Below are 20,411 nucleotides of genomic sequence, written 5' to 3'. Positions count from 1 at the left end.
TCAATCAGCAAAAGGCATAACTATGTAGTTAAGTTCACTTTCCAAATACATAATTTCAGTGGGAGGTGGTGGTGGTGGTGATGTGTGTGCGTGTATGTGTTTATGTGTGTTTATGTGTGTGTGCATGTGCTTATGTGCATTTATGTATGTGTTTGTGTGTGTGTGCATGTATATGTGTTTTTGTGCATGTGTGTGTGTGCCCTTGTATATGTGTGTGTGTGCATGCATGCACGTGTGTTTGTGTGCGCGCGTGCATGTGTGTGTTTGTGTGTGTGCATGTCTACCTTCTTGCCTTGACATTGTGGAACAGTTGTAAATGAGTGTCACTGTCATATAAGTGGATTCATTCACTTCCAACATTCTGCTAAAAGCTTGTCAGGTACCATGAAGGACATCCAGGTGTAGAAAACCTACCTCAACAAATTCTGTCTAACCCACGCAAGCATGGAATAAGTGACATGAAAACGATGATGATGAAACAATTCTTAAATGGAATAAACTGTTTAATCAAGAAAGAAAGTCAGGGTGGAGTTTCGCAGCAAATGTCCTACATTTCATAGATTAGTTCCAGCTCCTTTTCTTCTTTAAAATTTTTTGGTCCACTTGGAAAGTATTCCTGTATTTCATACTTCACTAATAACAATTATGAAAAAACAGTTTTTTCATGAGTACAGTTGTATGGAGGCATGGGCATGGCTGTGTGGTCAGAAACTTGTTTCCCAACCATATGGTTCCAGGTTCACTTACACTGCATGGCATCTTAGGCAAGTGTCTTCTACAATAGCCTCATGAGTGGATTTGGTAGATAGAAACTGAAAGAAGCCTGTCGCATTTGTATATGTATATATTTATGTGTGTGTTTTTGTGTTGGTGATTTTCCCCAACCACCACTTGACAACAGATGTTGGTGTGTTTACATTCCTATAATTCAGCAGTTCAGTAAATGAGACCAATTGAATAAGTACTCAGCTTAAGAATAAAAATAAGTCCTGAGGTCAATTTATTCAACTGAAACCCTTCAAGGTAGTGTCCTAGCATGGCCACAGCCAAATGAATGAAACAAGTAAAAGATAAAAGATAGAAAGATTTTTATACCCTCCCTGACATCTACTTCTTCTAACCGTTTCCTTCAACACGATGTATGAGGTAACTCTTCTGAAAATCTGTTGAAAAGTTAACCTAGCAAGGACGAAAGTTTCAGCAGAAAAAAATACAAAATTTCGACACCATCTAGACAGAGGCCATATTTGATATATAGAAATAATGCAGGTAGGAATTCCATGCAATGAACCCAATATAAAACTGTGGCTGCTCAAGAGGTAGCCATAGAATTTGAGACAGGCTGACAGAGAGAGAGAGGGAGACAGACAGACTTGTATAAAGGAGATGAATGAGAGAAGTCAACAGCAAGTTATGGCTTGTTTACTGTTCGCTGTCTTTTTGTTTTATGCTGTATACTGAGCAGGTAACTTTGTCTTTCATTGCTGTCTTTCTCTACATGACTTACTGCTGCTTTCTGTCCCATTCTATCCTTTTCCAATAGCTTTTGGTGTACCCATGCACTCTCTACGATAATATCATTAAGGCTGCAAGTATTGGCTTTGATACAATCGACTGAGACTGTCCTAAAACTGCTGGGTTTGTGATGAAATAAGAAAATGACAGCAAGCTGGCAGAATAGTTGGCACATCAGACAAAATGCTGAGCAGTTTTTCTTCCAGCTCTTTCACTCTTTTACTTGTTTCAGTCATTTGACTGCAGCCATACTGGAGCACCACCTTAAAGGGTTTTAGATGAAGAAATTGACTTATTCTTTGTAAGCCTGGTTCTTATATTATCAGTCTCTTTTGCCAAACCATTAACTTATGGGGATGTAAACTCACCATCATCAGTTGTCAAGTGACGGTGGTGGGACAAACACAGACACACATAAATATATATATATATATATATATATATATACAACAGGCTTCTTTCAGTTTCTGTCTGCCAAATTCACTCACAATGCTTTGGTCGGCCCAAGGCCATAGTAGAAGACACTTGCCCAAGATGCCATGCAGTGGGATTGAACCTGGAACCATGTGGTTAGGAAGCAAGCATCTTACCACACAACCATGCCTGCACTTTTACATTCTGAGTTCAAATTCCATCAAGTCAACTTTGCCTTTCATCTTTTTTGGGTTGGGGAGTTGATAAGAATAAAGCACTTAAGGTCATGGTGTTCCCACATTCCTGAGCCTTCAACACATTAGCACTGGATATTTTGCCTTAGCTTACCTCGGGATCATGTCAGCACGCTGGAGAAAGTCTGTGAGGTGCTGTGCAAGCCTTATTGGACCAAGAATCTTCGGTTGTGCAATCACTGGCAAGGCAACTTTCTGATGTCCAGTCGAGTAGGCGGGCATTGTGATGAGCATGGAAGCTGCAGGCATGAACCCAGGTGAAGGAGACTGCTGGCGCAATAACCTTATGCACAGTCATTGCTGACATTTTGCATGGACAATAGTCTGTGATGGTCTGTTGCAGTCATGAGTGGATAGCCACCATCATCACACACACACTAGAGTGTGTGTATCCCATGCCACTTGCTGACAACCAATATCAGCTTCTTTACATTCCTGCAACTTTGCAGTTTGGCAAAAGTGACTGGTAGAATAAGTTATGTTTGCAGAAAGGCAAACTTCCGCCAAGGTCGACTTTGCCTTTCATCCTTTCTGGGTTGATCAAATAAATATCAGTTACGCACTGGTAGTTGGGTGGAAGAGGCAACAAATGCTTCTTAAAGAAAAATTAAAAGTTTAAAAAATATAAAAATTCCAGATTTATGTAATCTCTGTATTTTTCTATGTGGATTAAAAAAAAATTTTTTTAAAGTTAAAAATTAAGAAATTGGGGTAGGGTGGGGGAAATTAAAATTTTGAAAATGTGATTTTTGGCCAAAATTGTATTCTCTTATATTGAAAACAGAAATCTGAAAAAATTTTAGAAAAGAAAAAAAAAAGGTGGTGTACATATTCTTTACTTTCACCCACATGCACCACAATATAATACCTTTAGAGTAATTTTCTCATGTCTTGTGCCCACTCAACTCTTTTTCTTGACTCGACACACGTCAGTTGTCAGCTCATGCTTTCTGTGTCCATCAGACAAAACTTGCCTTTGTTCAACCCTTGTCGGTCACAAAGTCAATAGAGAAAACTGTCTGTCCTATGCAACATGCCACACTGTTGTTGTCCTGGCTAATCTTAGCAAATGCCCACAATACATCAACACCAGACACATTTTGCTTCTGCACTCCTTTCAAGGTATTTTCACACAAAATGCAATCCTGCAAGAAAACTTTTGCTGATATCATTGATTGAGAATGCACACACTCACTCACCCCAGTTTATTTCACAGCTGCAGGACTTTCTCTCGCTCTCATGTATACACCCTTGCATATGCTCACTTACTACCACAGGTGCACACCAACTGGCATACTTTGCGTTCCGCACACACAAAGTGACGCTGCTATTTGGACTCACATGAATAGATGCCTGTCCTCTACACATTCTCACGATTCTCTCTCCTGATGTGCACAATTTTTTTCAGCCTTGTATTACCTTCACCAACAAATAACCTTTCAAAATTGGACATTTAATCAACAAACTTTTTGCTTGACCATTTTTATTTCTATGAAATAACATTTTCTTGCATGCACATATATTTTGCTTTGTTTTCAAAACATTTTGCTCCATATTTTTGCATTCTTTTCCTTCACCTGTTTTGACAAGTATTCAATTATTGTTTGTACATGTATTTTCAATTTCACACACATCTGTATTGTTCAATCTCTTTGGCTCACTCACTGGAGGTAGTGTGGAAACTACATTTTATTTTCCAAGCTGAGATTCTAATCCAAATCTAAGAATTCTTGCTTGTTATTGGCTGACCAGGTGGGAAAAATTTCTTTGTTCTATCAAAACTGATGGATGAGTTTCCACTCGACTTCTGACCTGGCTGTGTCACAGAAAGTTTAGATGGACTGCAAGAGACCTAAAAAGATACAAGCCACACTTATAATGGTACATCTATCCTTTTAGCTAGAATGGGCCATTATAAATATGAGTTCCATAGGCGACACAAACAGACAGCAGGGTGAGCCAACAGTCAGCAAGGTGAGTCAACAGGGTGAGCTGAGAGCAACCAGATAGAATGCTACAGACCAGACAGGGCAACAATGTAAAGAGAGACAACACAGCCGAAGCAATGGGCAAATGCATACACAGACACAAAGTATGTCTTTGTACTGTCTCATCCCATCAACATTCACTTTCCTCCGTTTTACTATGCACATTTCTCTGAGTACACAACTTCACCGATTCAAAGTAGTTGGCTGCATTATGTAGCAGCATATTTGTTTCAAGTAACCAACAACGTGAATGTAACTGTGACGAAATAAACAATGTAAACTACATTCCTATCTTTTCTTCAGTGTTTTCCATCGATGCCGGTTCAACATGTCTAGCATCATCTTACATTTGCAAGTGAATCAGTGGAGGCAAAGATGCGTCTCATTTACTTGACAATTTATGCACCACATTGCAGAAATCACAATGTAAGTATACCTGAGAGGATAGTCTTACACTGTTGTACCGTTGAATTTTTTTGACTAAAACACAACCGGGACCCTAAGTAAGGCATGTGTAAAATTTGAATGAAATATGTTGAGTAGTTCTCGAGTTTTAGGGATTCACACAGACAGACAGACACACATTCTCATTTTTATATATATAGATGAATCATTTGATATTTAATATATTATGTAATTTGTATACAATACTATGATAATATTAAAAATTCATAGCGTCCCCCAATCCACTGCCTTTCCAATGCCTCCTTTTTCTCTAATGTGTCCCCTCCCCCTGCACTGCCCCCTTAGACACCAGCACCCATCTGGACCCTCTCAATGGCCACCGGGGGTGGGGGTGGGTAGTGCCCACTTTGAGAACCTATGCTCTAAAGCATTGGGCAGTAATGTATTTATATGCAGTTATAACCAATGGTCACTATGACTGGACATAGACTTAACTGCATGTATATTCTTTTACTTGTTTTAGTCATCTGACTGCAGCCATGCTGAAGTACCCAAGGTGCCACGCAATGGAACTGAACCTGGAACCATGTCATGTGGTTGGGAAGCATGCTTCTTACCGCACAGCCTCGCCTATACACACACACACATATATATACATACTATGTGTGTGTGTGTGTGTGTTTTGTATGTGGTTTGCAAGATTCTTTATGTGAATTCGTGTGTTGAAACAAATTTTATTGTGTTTGGGGAAAGTCATAGTACCTTAATATAACACGCACACACCAGTTCAATTTCCACAGATTTATTTATTCCAAAAATCATTTTCGGCGTTGCATTTGCGACCATATCAATGGATTTTGACTTGGACAGTCAGTCAAACTCCCCTGATATGGTCGCAAATGCAGCGACGAAAAAGCTTTCTGGAATAAATAAATAAATGAGTGGAAATTGAACCAAGTGTGTGTGTGTGTGTGTCTTATATATAGACACTATGACTCTCTCTCTCTCTCTGTATATATATTTAGAAGGCTGTTTGTTACAGCCGGTCAAAATGACCATTGGTTTCGCACTTAGCTGTTTAGGCAACTCAGACACAAATGGTGAGTTGCCTAAACAGCTAAGAGTTTAATAGGTGCAAATCCAATAGACACTTTGTGACCAGCCATAACAAACAACCTGCTAAATATTTCTATTCTGGTGTTTTAGAGTGTGCGTCTTTTTCAGATATATGAACTACTGACCACGATCAATCGATAGATAGATAGATAGGATAGGATAGACAGACATACTACATACTTCTAACACAATGTCATAGTTAGCACTTTTATACTCCTTTGAGCAAATTAGTCACACACACAGTGGCACGCAAAATAAAATGATAACATTAATTTCAAATTTCAACAAAAAACATAAGATTTAGCATTAATGAGACGTTTAATTGTTAAATTAATTTGTTATAAAAAATGTCATACTTCCATGAAAACAAATACGGAATTTTTTAATTAAAAAAAATTGTTTCTTCTTTTGATTTGTTCATTTCATTTTTTTGTTTGTTTGTTTTTGGACACTCTTCAATTTTTTTTCTCCGTGTTTTTCTCCTTGTCTCCGTATTCTTTCTGTTGAAGAGCGTAGCTCGAAACGTAAAAGACTTTCCGTATTCCCGAGCGTCATACTAATACATCCTTTTGTTGTTTACACCACTTGTCCTCGTCTGTTGTTGTTTTTTTTCGTACATTCTCCCATATATATATATATATATGTGTGTGTGTGTGTGTGTGTGTATGTATGTATATATGGAATGTTAAGAGTCATTCAATTTATGTAATTGTTCATTTATTTGACTTTATTCTTTCTGGTCTTCATAGGTTGGGCTGAAGCCCTCCACATGAAACAGGTAAAACCATCTCCGACTAGGTAAATGCTGATTCCAAACAACCATAGAAGAGCTATGAAGACAAATCTCTGTTGATTATTTAAGATTTGAAGGATCGGGTAAACCCAAATACCTTTAGCGAAGGCCAGGAAAAGGATCCATACCACGTAGATGCTAGTGTAGCAGAATGTGTAACCAATTCCACGAAGTTTGGGAGGATAACAATGAGGGACGAGGTACTTGTCCAAAAAGAGAAGGACCAATGGTAAAGTGTGCAAGATATGGTTCAACCAACCTGGAACGATTTCATCAAGGAAAGAAGGAAACACCAACTCACGATCGAAATGATAAATTAACCAGAATGTGATCACCACAAAAATTCCGACTGGGAAAACTATAGTAGCATGAACGTGATCTATGACGATCTGCAGCTGTCTTACCTTGTTTTGATCGTATTTGTTCACGCTTCGCCATTTCATGAGGTCATACAGTAAAGAAATGACAAAATATAACGTTTGTATCCATATATTCCAGTATGTGAGGTATTTAAATTTACCAAAATATGTATTCCAACCGTACTGAATTTCGAAGGTGTCAGTGTAGGTGCCAAAAGCTAAAAGAATGAATGCTATCAGGTGAAAAAAGCAAATATACAAAGATAGATTCGATATTTTTGAAGGAGTAAAAGAAGAAGAAAGGGGTGAGGCCGTAACTTGCTCTGTATGGTGAGAGACTTTCCTGTCACGTTTTATTGCCATGGTGTCACTGTTTTGTTTCCTCTCTCTCTCTCTCTCTCTCAGTTCACTACGATCAAGATCAATGTCACTACTGCTATCGACAGGAACACTCAAAACGAACAGCAAAGAAGCGGATATGTTTATATATAAATATATATATGTTTAAGATCTTGTCCTTTTGATAATAATATAATACGTACTACTCAAAACTAGTGGTCTCGGTGCGCGCACTCGCGCATCCGCACTAGCTAGTCGTGACTAGTCGATCCTACAACGACTATCTAGCGCGTATACGCAAAACATGTATGAGTTTTTTTTTTTAATAAAGTAAATAATTTTTTTTAAACAGTAAATAAAACACAAAGTAAATAATTTTTTGTGTTGAATCTTCCCCATCTTACTCTTAAAACGTCGTTTTATGTTCTTCCAGGGAGTATTTTGGTGTCACATCTATTTCAGTAATCCCATCTATTTCTACGATGTGCCCAAGTCCACCAATTTGGTAGGGGTTACGCAAAAGATAGTTACTTGCAATGTCCCTCATGTACTGATACCATTGAACAACAGTGGATTTTGAAAGACCGACTTTTTAATGGACTCGGATCTTTCTGATTTGGCGGGCGCCATAATTTATTTACTTTGTTTTAAAAAAAAATATTTACTTTGTGTTAAAAAATTGATCAAACTTGAGCGTTTGACCCGGTGACAAAATTTTTTAAAAATTAGTCTAATAGATGTAAAACAACTTGCTGGGAACGAATATGAAGAAGAAAAAAAATGCGCGCTCGCGACCGGGGGGCGGGGAGGACTCGAAACATTCACATCGTCACACATCGTTAGTCCCTGGCCTCTAAACTATAGTGTTTGACCCGAGCTCAAGAACAAAAAATAATTAGTGCAATAGGTGTAAAACAACTTGCTGTTAATATATATATATATGTGTGTGTGTGTGTGTGTGTATATATATATAGAAAAAAAAAGTCGTCAGAATTTTGGAATAACTTCTTTCATTTATTTTATACATATATTAGCACTTTCGTTCGTCTTTCCAACTTGTCAAATATAATTCTGTGAAAATACAGAGATCTTGCTTATTTATATAAAACATGTGTTTTGGGGGGTTTTGTTTATAACAGAACATTGTTTTGTTTTGTTTTTTCCTTCCTTTACCATCCCTAGAAACCCTCTCAAAACAATTAAGTAATAAACAAACTTTTACTCCTATTTATTATTTTTTTTTTTTGACACTCCTTAAAAAGACCATTTCAATACAATGGCCCTTCTCTCTTTCTTTTACCACATCCATCTATCTCTCTGACTATCAGTCTATCTATCTATCTCTCTGTCTGCCTGTCTATCTATCTATCTGCTTCCATTGTCTCCAAAGCCTCACCCCAAAAAAACAAAAAAAAACAAAACAATGTTCTGTTATAAACAAAACTCCAAAAAACACCTGTTTTATATAAATAAGCAAGATCTCTGTATTTTCACAGAATTATATTTGACAAGTTCGAAAGACGAACGAAAGCGTTAATATATGTATAAAATAAATGAAAGAAGTTATTCCAAAATACTGACGACTTTTTTTTTTTCAATATTTAATTCTGTACATCACACCTAACACTCTACACACACACACACACACACACACATATATATATATATATATATATATGTGTGTGTGTGTGTGTGTGTGTGTGTGTGCGCGCGCGTATGTATGTATATATATATATATATATATATATATATATATATGTATATATGTATATATATATGTATATATATATATATATATGTTATATGTGTGTGTGTGTGTGTGTGTGTGTTCTTGATATTCTTTCAGAGCAAGTTGATTTACATCTATTACACTATTTTTCTTTTGTTTCTTGGCTCCGGTGAGGCGTCTCGGAACATTCATGATGTGAATGTTCCGAGTCCTCTCTCCACCCCACACGTTCGCAAGCGCGCATTTTTTTCTTCATATTCGTTCCCAGCAAGTTGTTTTACACCTATTAGACTAATTTTTATTTTTTATTTTTGTCACCGGGTCAAACGCTTTAAATTGACCGTCGTAGGATCGACTAGTCACGACTCGCTATATATTTTGTTATATATAATAATATAATATATATAAATATATAATATTATTATATATAATAATATAATATATATAAATATATATTTTAAATATATATTTTAACCATTGGCCACTCTATGACCGGACATATAATAATAATGAAATTATTGTATGCAGTACTCAGATGCACTACAACATAATTTAACTTCATCTAAATATGTATGTGTGTGAATGAATATATTGCATGTGTTAGTGTATAATTTATGCACAGTCTCGCAATACCTACGCGAAGGTGCAGGTGCTTCTCTCCCCCTCGTAAACATAAGAACACAGGAAATGTGTCAAGGCCGACAGGAAGCGGTGTAGATTCCTAGGGCTAAATAGCAGTAGTATGATTCCCTTATTGGGACTGTCACGTTAAGTTGACAGTATACAACTACTTTATCGTAGCACTGTGGAGGCGCAATGGCCCAGTGGTTAGGGCAGCGGACTCGCGGTCATTGGATCGCGGTTTCGATTCCCAAACCGGGCGTTGTGAGTGTTTATTGAGCTAAAACACCTAAAGTTCCATGAGGCTCCGGCAGGGTATGTTGGCGAACCCTGCTGTACTCTTCTACCACAACTTTCTCTCACTCTTACTTCCTGTTTCTGTTGTGCCTGTAATTCAAAGGGTCAGCCTTGTCACACTGTCTCACGCTGAATATCCCCGAGAACTACGTTAACCTATAAACTGCGATAGGCCACCTCAGTGGCCAACGCGACAGTGCGACAGGCCACGTTCGTGGCTACGGAAGTAGGGCATGATCTGACCTAATTTTGATGACTTATAATGTATGCACACGATACCCTTTCACCCCAGAAACAGTGTAGCCAAATCACAGAAGGTGTTAAGAAACACTGAGTATATTTTTCGAGTGATAGATCGATGTTGATCTTTACCCAAAATAGGCTCAGCAGTTCGTGTTACATACAGCAAAATCCCAGCAGTTTATGGGTTAAGGGTACACGTGTCTGTGGAGTGCTCAGCCACTTGCACGTTAATTTCACGAGCAGGCTGTTCCGTTGATCGTAAGCGACGGAGTGCCAACAACAAATATCGTATCACTACTGCTTAAGTCTCTCTGAGAGATTTAGAAATGTATCATTTCTAATATATATATATTTAACGGCGCTCCCCAAGCATGGCCTCAGCTTTCAGCTGAAACCGATAGAATAATTAAAGAATATATATAATACGTCTAATATAATATAATATATACACACACACACACAGGTGGGGTTTGGTGACGAAAACAAGAAAACAATAAAAAACGTGTATATAATAATAATGGCCACAAGGGCTAATATAAATTTAAAACATGTAAGGACAAAGACAGGACGAAGATTACAAAGGGTTTTGTCCGAAAAGAAAATGTTCGTGTAAACTGAGGAAAACAGAGAAAGATATAACAAATAAAACTCCCAATAAAGGGAGGTGCATCGAAAGGTTACGCGTGGAAAAACCTATAAAAGCCACGGGAGCCTGGTCAGAAAATAAGAAAGGGGTATAGAGCCCTTTCTCCTTTTATATTACCTTTTTTTTTTTACAAGTGTATCCTCAGAATTGGTCCGTTCATACTGGCCATCCTTCCAACAGTCACCCATCTTTCAACAAATTTGCCATCAGACAGCACTTCCCTCTCTACTCTCATCTTCCTTTTCAAGTGGAACTTGAAAAAGTTAATGAGGCTTTGGCCAAAGAGGAAAGTGTCTGACTTTAGCCCTTTCAAACGGGTCCACCATACTACCTCTTTCGCTGCAGCCACTTGATATAGGAAAATTGCTTTGCCCTCCCGGTTAAAGGAGGTAGGCGGGTCAATCTTCACGATGGATTCAGCTGATAGCCGGATCCGTCCTACACGTGACAGTAGCTGTTCGACATAAACCCATAGGTCAGCAATACTCGGGCACTGGACGAGTGCGTGCAGAACGGTTTCGTCGTCCTGAGCGCACCTCAGGTAGGCCTGGCTGACGGCACTTCTGTGCCGGTAGAGTTTATCTCAAACAGGCAGCGCCCCTCGGTAGCACTGCCAGGCGAGGGACCTTTGGAAGTTATCCATGGGCCCCGGCCCGAAAGTTCTTCCGAACAGACTGTTTAATTGATTATCTTCAACGCCTAGAGTTTCCCCGAGAACGTCGTCACACTTTTCCTCCACTAACCCTCTACCGATCGCATTGCCCGCCTGACTGAGGGTTGTGAGAGCTTGGCGGCACTCGAGGTGCCAAGCGCCCTTTCTCGGTCTACGTTTGAACCAGGATTGCAGCTCTGTTAAAGAAACGAGCTGCGGAAAATCGCGTCTGACGAACGGTGACCACACTTGTTCACCGTCTAGGAAACGCTTGAGATGTCGTAGCCTGAGCGCATATTTGCGCATCAGCAACCGCGACAAGGTATGCAAACATTGAAAGGGAACTCCTGGCAGTAGTATATGGCTGTGAAAAAGCTATCGTCGAATCCGAATTCTCCGCTGAGTATTTTCTTAGTAGCTGCATCCATTGTGGTCATGATTATAGCAGTCCGTTCCCTAACTAATTGAGTTGTCACGAGCTGCCTCGCTCTGTTGTCGCTAAGTGACTACTTTATTTTTGCTTGGGGTTTCTTGTTTTTATAACTATCTAGAAGGATAGACATATTGAAAACAATAGATTTAGTTGGTGGTCTTGTTATCTCTATTCTAGCTTTTGGTGGAGTAGAAGAGGTTAGAAAGGGTCAAGTGGTGAAGATATTATTTCAGCCTAGCTAAAGGCATCTGGAAAATTTGAAACTGCTGTCAGAGAAAAGCCATGAAAAGGATCCAAAACAATGTGTGGTAACTACAGAGGTATTGCTCTACTATCAGCTGCTGGCAAGGTTCTGGCAAATATTCTTCTTACCCGTCTGAATGGGTGTCTCGTAAATGATGTCCTATCTGAATTTCAATGTGGCTTCCGATCTGGTAGAGGGACAATGAATATTATTTTCACAGCAAGACAGATGCAGGAGGAGTGCTATGAGCAGAATATGGATCTTGTCCAGGTATTCATTGATTTAACCAAGGCCTTTGATACTGTGAATAGGGCCTTGCTATGGAAAATACTTAGCAAACTTGGATGTCCGGATCACTTTGAATCTATAATTAAAGCATTTCATGATGGGATGGAAGCTTGGGTCAATGTTGTGGTGACACTGTGAGACCCATTCCCGTAAAGAATACTGTCAAGCAGGGTAACATCTTTGTCCCAACACTCTTTTCTTTGTACTTTGCTGCTGCTTTTACTCATGCTTTTGCTAAGGTTAGCTCTCTGGGAATATATGTCAGGTATCGATCTTCTGGCCGCCTCTTTAATCTGCACGGATTTGCTGCCAATTCAAAAGTTATCCAGTCTCTTATTCATGACTTCTTTTATGCAGATGACTGTGACTTAGTCACTCATACAGTGTATGACATACAAATATTTATGAATTATATTTCTGCTTCTTGCAAGGAATTTGGACTCAGCATTAGCCTGGACAAGACTGTTGTAATGTTCTAGCCTGCACCATATCTGGAACCAGCTATCCTGGTTGAAGGCACATTTATGAAAGTGGTAAACAAGTCTGCCTACCTGGGAAGTACAATCAGCCGTTCTTGCTCCCTGGATGATGAAATATCTTTCAAGCTGCAGAGAGGAACTTATTCCTTCCGGTCTCTTCAGTCTCGTGTCACAGAGCAAACAAATATTGCTGTGTACCGTGCATGTGTACTGACATCGCTCCTTTACTCATGTGAGACATGGACCCTTTATAAACGTCATGTAAGGGGCCTTGAACGTTTTCATCAGAGCTGTATCAGACACATTCTGAATGTTGGTGGCTGGGACCAATAAAAACTCCAGACATGCAGGTCCTGAGGAGAGCTGATAGCTTGATTATTGAGGCAATGGTGCACAAGCACCAGTTACGTTGGACTGGACACCTTATTAACAGGATCCCTAAGCAGATGCTATGTAGGGAACTTGTGAATAGAAGGAGACCCTGGCAGAAACCAAGGTTGCGATTTAAGGGCTCCCAAGAGACTGACTGGGAGAGCAATGCTTGTCATCGCCACAGATGGAGGAAGCAGGTTAATGAGGGGATTGATACCTTTGAGAGAGCTCTGCCTGGGAGTGATTGAGAGAAAGGAAGTGGCAAAGGGCGCGTCGTGTATATTCTATTTTTATCTGTCACAGCATATGACTGAGAAAAGAAGGGATGATAGATGATTATCGAAGAAGGGGTGAAAAAAAAAATCAGCGTTTCAATTCTGTGTGAATAAATGTGTGTATGTAAAAGGGAGTTATGTGAATGTGTCTGTGCGCGCGTATGTGTGTGCGTGCATGCAATGGGAATGGGATGGTAAGTATTCAATGCTGAAACGAAAAAATCAAATAGCATTTCAACTTTGTTTGAGTATATGTGTGTGTTTGTGTGTATGAGCATGTACAAGGGAAGTATGTGAATGTTTGTATCAGTGATTATTATGTACCTTATTACTACAATTAGCCGTCATATTTGACGGCACAGGGTCAGCTAGTTTGTATACATGTGGTGGATCTTGCATGCATGAAGTGGATTCGATCCACCATAGCCAAATTTAAATTAACACTGCGACAGAACTTTTCCCATGGTGGAACAATGGTTTTTCTCTGACAGCAGTTTTACATTTTCCAGATGCCTTTAGCTAGGCTGAAATAATGTCTTCACCACTTGACCCTTTCTAACCTCTTCTAGTCCACCAAAAGCTAAGATAGAGATAACAAGACCACCAACTAAATCTATTGTTCTCAATGATATATCTATCCTTCTGGATAGTTATAAAAGCAAGAAACCCCAAGCAAAAAGTTAGTATAGTCACCAGTCTGTGACGACTCAACGAGTTCAGTCACATGGTGATGACTCATTGAGAACGAAGTCTGGCTGACCAGCTACAACCTTGGTCAGAGGGAGAAATGAAGGATTAGAATGTCTGGTGATATGAATTTCTAATGGAGATCCATCCACCGCTACAAAACTGACCACTGGAAGCACTGCATGCTTGTATATGCCACAAATAAGTACCTCATTCAGTATTCTCTGAATATCCACCCCTCCAAATGTCTCTCTCACACCGACTCCACCCATCCCTTGAGACCAACCTTTTTATGGCGGGGTGAAGAGTTACTTGGCAACATTTCATTTGTCAGCCTTTCTTCGTCCTTTATTGTTCCACCTACGTTAGTGATTCATGCCCCTTGCCTCTCTCTCTCTTTCTCTCTCTATGTAATTAATTCAGAGTCAACTATCTTTAACTCTGAAAAGTGTCGTATTAATTATTGTTTCAAATTTTGTCACAAGGCCAGCAATTTCGGGGGATAAAGTCGATTACATCGACTCCAGTGCTCAACTGATGCTTATTCTATCGACCGTCATTAGGAACGGAACTCTTAACATTGCTACTCCATCGCAGAGTGACGACTACGTCTTTAAACAGGAAAACTTGATCAACAACAATTACTGTTTTCTAGTATAGAGAAGAAAATAGAATAAAACACGGATAAATCCCAATTCAATATAAATAAATCTGTCACGTTTTACTATATTTTCAGGAGTTATCTCCCTGGTTTACAAAACTATATGGCTGAAAGTTATTTATTCATATAGATATATAGTAAAAGGAAAAAAATTTTAATTGATCTGAAAAAAGAAAAAATCGAAATAATAAAAAAGTGGTGTTAATTTTTTGTTATTTAATTACATTCATTCTGCATTTGGAAAGTAAAAGTAGACAAAAAATAATGGTGAATATAAAAAAGTAACTTGGTTTTCTTAAACGAAACGAATAAGTACATATAAATAGTTCATGATATTATATTGTTTTCATTTCTTTACACAAAGGTAAAACAAACAAACAAAAAAAATTCGGTTCACTTAATGAATTAACATTACCGAAAAGTAAACACTTGTTATTAAAAATAAATATCGCATCGATAAAATTAGAATTGAAACTCAGATGTAATTATTTATTTTAAATTTTTTGGAAGTGCTATTTATGACCAGAGTTAAAGTAGATCAAAACAAACACACACACACACACACACACATATATATATATATGTACGTATGTATATAAATTATGCAATTTCTTCGCTAACTAAAAAGCTAGAGGTAATGATTTACTAATTTTGAAACGCATACTTATTCGTTTCGGCAATTCGAGGTTTTGTATTTTCCATTATTTCAGTTATCAGTTTCAAGTACGCCGCTTCTCCGAGAAGTTCGTAGAAAGTGTTTTAATTATGACTGAAATATGTGAACGTAAGAAACCGAAAATTCGGGTAAAAATCGTGGACGAGATCATTAATAAAGAAGATCTAATTAAAAAGGAATATACTCTACACGATATTCAACAGGTAACTAAGAATATTGATTGTACAATTAAGTTCCTTGCATCGGTCGGTTTACTTCACAATTCAGTGGTATGTTGTACTCAGCACATGACTTTTGTGACTCGTAAACAATGTTCAGACGGGAAAGTTTGGTACTGTTCTATGTGCAAATCTCATCGTAGTATTAGGAATGATTCTTTCTTTTCTAAGTCTTCTATCCGTCTAACCCGCCATCTTGAACTTATTTATTGGTGGACGTCAATTGAGTCCACGCAGTCTGTTGTTATGAATCAGGTCGGTGTTGGTACAGAGGCCATAGTTAATTGGTATAACTATTTTCGTGATGTCTGTGCCATGTGGTGCATTGATCATCCTATAAAGATTGGAGGAGAAGGAGTGAAGGTAGATATTGCCGAGTCAAAATTTATGCACCGCCAATATCATCGTGGTCATTATAAGGAAGGCCACTTGATTCTTGGGATGGTGGAGCGCCACAGTCTTAATTCCGTCCTTGTCCCTGTCCCTGATCAAAGTGGTGCCACTTTGTTACCTATCATCCTTGAACATGTGTTACCAGGCACCTGCATAGTAACGGATGGTTGTCATTCCTATGAAAAACTTCAAGAATCAGCTGATCGCAATCTTCAGTTTATCGATCCCAAAGATGAAAAACTCAACAGAAACAAGATAGAAGGGACGTGGAATAACGTGAAAAATAGATATAAACATTTGTATGGACTTTCTGATAATCTCTTCTCGACTTACTTACAAGAATTCAGTTGGCGTCGTGTTCACAAAGATAATACATTTATGTCATTTATCTACTGGGTTCGGCACTATTATCCTGTGTAATGATTTTAGTGATGAAAAGCTTGCTTTTTTTTTTTTGAAGATGAAAAAATCAAGAATGTAAATAATTTTGTTATTGAATACTTTCATTCTTTCAATACAAACACATGTATTGGTGTTTGCTGGTGAGGCCGACATTGTCTTTGATCTGAGCAGTCAAAGACACACACACGTTCTCGCTATCTACCCAGTCTACTAATCAGCGATTGAGATTAGTCCCTCACATCAATTTTTTTTCTCAATAAAATGAAAATTACTTATTTCTGTACGATTTGCTTAATATGCGAGTATGTATGTATTTTTGTACATGTATATGTTTGTGTGCATTTATGCATTTTTGTGCATGTATATGTTTGTGTGCATTTATGCATTTTTGTGCATGTATATGTTTGTGTGCATTTATGCATTTTTGTGCATGTATATGTTTGTGTGCATTTATGCATTTTTGTGCATGTATATGTTTGTGTGCATTTATGCATTTTTGTGCATGTATATGTTTGTGTGCATTTATGCATTTTTGTGCATGTATATGTTTGTGTGCATTTATGCATTTTTGTGCATGTATATGTATCTTTTACTTGTTTCAGTCGTAAGACTGCGGCCTTGCTGGGGCACCGCCTTGAAGAATTTTTAGTCAAATGAATCGACCCCAGTACTTTTGCTTTTAAGTCTGTTACTCATTCTATCATTCTCTTTTTCTGAACTACTAGGTTACGAGGTGGTAGGCAAACACAGACACACGCACATACATACACACACACACAGGATGGACTTCTTTCTGTTTCCATCTATGAAAATTCACTCACAAGACTTTTGTCAACCTGAGGCTATAGTAGAAGACACTTACTTGTCCAAGGTGCCACACAGTGGAACTGAACTCAGAGCCATGTGGATGGGAAGCATGCTTCTTACTACGCAACCATGGCTGGTACAATATGTATGTATTTTTGTGTATGTATGAATGGGTAATGTTGTTGTTTAACACTTTCTCATAAAAGAACTTTTCATTTATCTTCATTGTTTCCCCATCAGTAATTTCCATCTGTCACTTTTGCTATTGTGCTCCCCACCACCACACACACTTTAACAGTAGTTTTCAGCTGTCTCTACTGACCACTAGTTGTTTTTGCACTGGTTAATTTTTTTTTTTTTTTTTTACTCTAGGCACAAGGCCCGAAATCTTTGGGGAGTGGGCTAGTCGATTAGATCTACCCCAGTATGCAACTGGCACTTGATTTGTCGGCCGCGAAAGGATGAAAGGCAAAGTCGACCACGACGGAATTTGAACTCATACTAACGTTTCTGCCAGCTGACAGATTCCTGACTATTTAGAGGTGGATTGGCATATCTACACAAGTGTGCCCCACCCTGACTTTGTTTCTTCATAACCTTTGGCAAAAATGTATATTTTCATCATGAGATTTTCTAGTTGGTGTACATTTTGAGTACAGGTACTGAATCTCTTATCCGGCAACCTTGGGACCAGAGGTGGTCTAGATTTCTGGACACAGGCTAAATATATACCGAAAATATAAAATAAACAACAGAAAGTAAAGAACAAAACTGTATAACATATACTAATTAATAAATTTGTAAAGCAGGGTCTGTTCCTTATTAAGCTACTTAAAACTTAAATATAGAATACTGCACTACATATAATGTATAGGCGAACTACTGCAGCCCACGAAATTCAAAGCTAGCCAATTTCAAAAATATCTGGATTCCGGATAAGAGATTTGGTACCTATATATTGGAATTTGATGTACAAAAAAAATGTTTTGATGATGGAGGTGGCTAATTCTGACAGTCTCATCAAAAGATATGAGGAAACAAAGTCGAGGTGTGTGAATTATTTGAGTCATCCTCACTCAGTTTTTTCAAATCAAATTCTGACATAATCATAATCTACACCATCTGAAAAATATCCCCTGTGGTGGTGGTAGCAGCAACAGTGGTGGTGTGAGTGGAGCACACATCTATAGTTATGCCAGTGGATTCAATGTAGAAATTTATCTGTTTTGTCTACACAATTCTGAATGGAATAAATCTAAAAACAAACTGAAATTTTGTGGTAGAGACAGGCAAAAGAATGGAAAAGGCCAGTGGAAGAAAGACTACTGGAATTAAATATAAAACTAATTTAAAGATTGCCTCTAACAACTACAACAACACACATTAATTGCAAACCAAAATATAGATTTATAAACATCTTCCTAAAAAGAAAAAAAACATCTTTAACTCCGGAACAGAGGTCTTCAAACTGTGCTTGCATTTCAGGAAATTCCTGCTGGCCTATTGGAACCCACAAGATAACAGGGTCACTGGCAATCGACAGCCAAAGAGAGACAATCCCCAGTTGTTGACATTGAGTAGTGAGGTCTTTTTCTCCATATTCCAGAGAGCCCACTCACTACAGAAGTCTTAAGCCAACAGGTTTTGGGATCTGACGATACGCTGTGAAGCTAAGCACTTCATGGATGGGAAACGAAACCCAGAGTTATCCCATAAACCGGCCTTATTGAACTTTATTTATATTATATACTTGTGCTGCTTTTTTTGATTTATGCTTTACAGAACATATACCCTTGGGCTTTAACTGCTCTTTCCAGCATGTGAGATGTCCTGTAAAGGTCACCTCTTTTGTGTATAAAAACGTACACTGATTTATATGAAAAATATGTTGTCTATTGACTTTATTATGCATACTGGCCACCGGTAAAATATTTCGCTAAATTTTCTACCCTTATACATATATATACCAACATAGCCACAGACACAATGTGTTGTGTGTGTTTTTCTCCAATCAGCGTTTGGCAACCTGTGTTTGTTTACGTCTCTGTAACTAAGACGTTTGGCAAATGAGAAGCTGGATAGAATAAGTACTAGGCTTAAAAATAAGCTTTGTGATCGATTTGTTTGACTAAACCATTCAAGGCGGTGCGTAAAAGACAACAGTAGTAAACGTATATTTTTAACAGAGTGGGGAAGCAAATTTTTTTTTTTCCCACGAGAGTTTCAGACACCAGTAAAGTACTCATTTGCATACAAGCCAATCAGATCTCACCTTCACCGTACCAAGTTAACAAATGTTGGCATTCAAAATGGCGACCTCCAATGCGAATCTTGTATTGTATTCAGAAGCCAATATCATCGATACTGAACACATACGCTTGTTAATGGTAGGTTTGAATTACTATGGCAATCAAAGATAATGTTTTGGATGAATATGAAAGTACAGAAACTGCTTGAAGGTTTTATAAATAAACTTTAATTTAAAAGACTTATCCAAAATATCTTATTTAGCTGTTATTTTTAGCACACCTCACAGCCATCTCAATGCTCAAGGACAAAAAGAAAGAAACATTAACCTAGACGGAGACGTTGCTGTCTGCCAGTAGAGGGGGGAAAGAGTAAAGAATACACGGTCCTGACTAGAAAGGATAAAGGTGACTCTGCTCCAATTGGCTATATGCAAATGAGTTCATTGTTGAGGTCCGGAACTCTCGTGGGGAAAAAATTGCAGCGGAGAAGGTTAATAGTAACCAAGGGAGATAAATGAAAATGGAGATCAGAGTTATCTCTCTTCGCTGTAAAAGATAAACTGGAAGAGCGACGGAAAAAAAGAATGAAAAAAGAAAGACCAAAGCAGAAAATAGTTTATTTATTTATTCATTCATATCAATTTACATTATTTCAAACTTTGGATTATTGCAATCTTTGCTCTTTACGTTCTATGTTCAAATTCCGCCGAGATCGACTTTGCCTTTCATCCTTTCGGGGTCGATCTAATCGACTGCTCCACCTCCCTAAAACTTTGGGGCCTTGTGCCTAGAGTAGAAAAGAATCTTTGCTCTTTGAAGAAATGTAACCCTGAAGGTAAAAAAAGAGGTTGTAGGG

The 20,411-nt window shown here is 38.2% G+C and overlaps 2 protein-coding genes across 2 annotated transcripts; one reads left to right on the top strand and one right to left on the bottom strand.

Annotated features, from left to right (window-relative positions):
- Positions 1–5,991: 5,991 nt before the first annotated feature.
- On the bottom strand, positions 5,992–7,472 carry LOC106878319 (androgen-induced gene 1 protein). The gene has a single exon (XM_014927509.3). The coding sequence runs from the start codon at positions 7,205–7,207 to the stop codon at positions 6,410–6,412; it is 798 nt and encodes a 265-aa protein (XP_014782995.1). The 5' UTR covers positions 7,208–7,472; the 3' UTR covers positions 5,992–6,409.
- Positions 7,473–15,494: 8,022 nt separating this feature from the next.
- On the top strand, positions 15,495–16,778 carry LOC149133122 (male abnormal protein mab-31-like). Its single transcript, XM_089361199.1, has one exon. The coding sequence runs from the start codon at positions 15,576–15,578 to the stop codon at positions 16,515–16,517; it is 942 nt and encodes a 313-aa protein (XP_089217325.1). The 5' UTR covers positions 15,495–15,575; the 3' UTR covers positions 16,518–16,778.
- Positions 16,779–20,411: the final 3,633 nt, after the last annotated feature.

The sequence above is a fragment of the Octopus bimaculoides genome, chromosome 12 (assembly GCF_046866305.1).
Source record: "Octopus bimaculoides isolate indiv1 chromosome 12, ASM4686630v1, whole genome shotgun sequence".
Taxonomy (NCBI): Eukaryota; Metazoa; Mollusca; class Cephalopoda; order Octopoda; family Octopodidae; genus Octopus; species Octopus bimaculoides.
The sequence above is the reverse complement of the archived record's forward strand: the minus strand, read 5'-3'. Positions and strand labels throughout refer to the sequence as shown.

Coding starts and splice junctions, on each gene's coding strand:
- LOC106878319 (XM_014927509.3), bottom strand. CDS start 7,207: ATGGCAATAAAACGTGACAGGAAAGTCTCTCACCATACAGAGCAAGTT.
- LOC149133122 (XM_089361199.1), top strand. CDS start 15,576: ATGACTGAAATATGTGAACGTAAGAAACCGAAAATTCGGGTAAAAATC.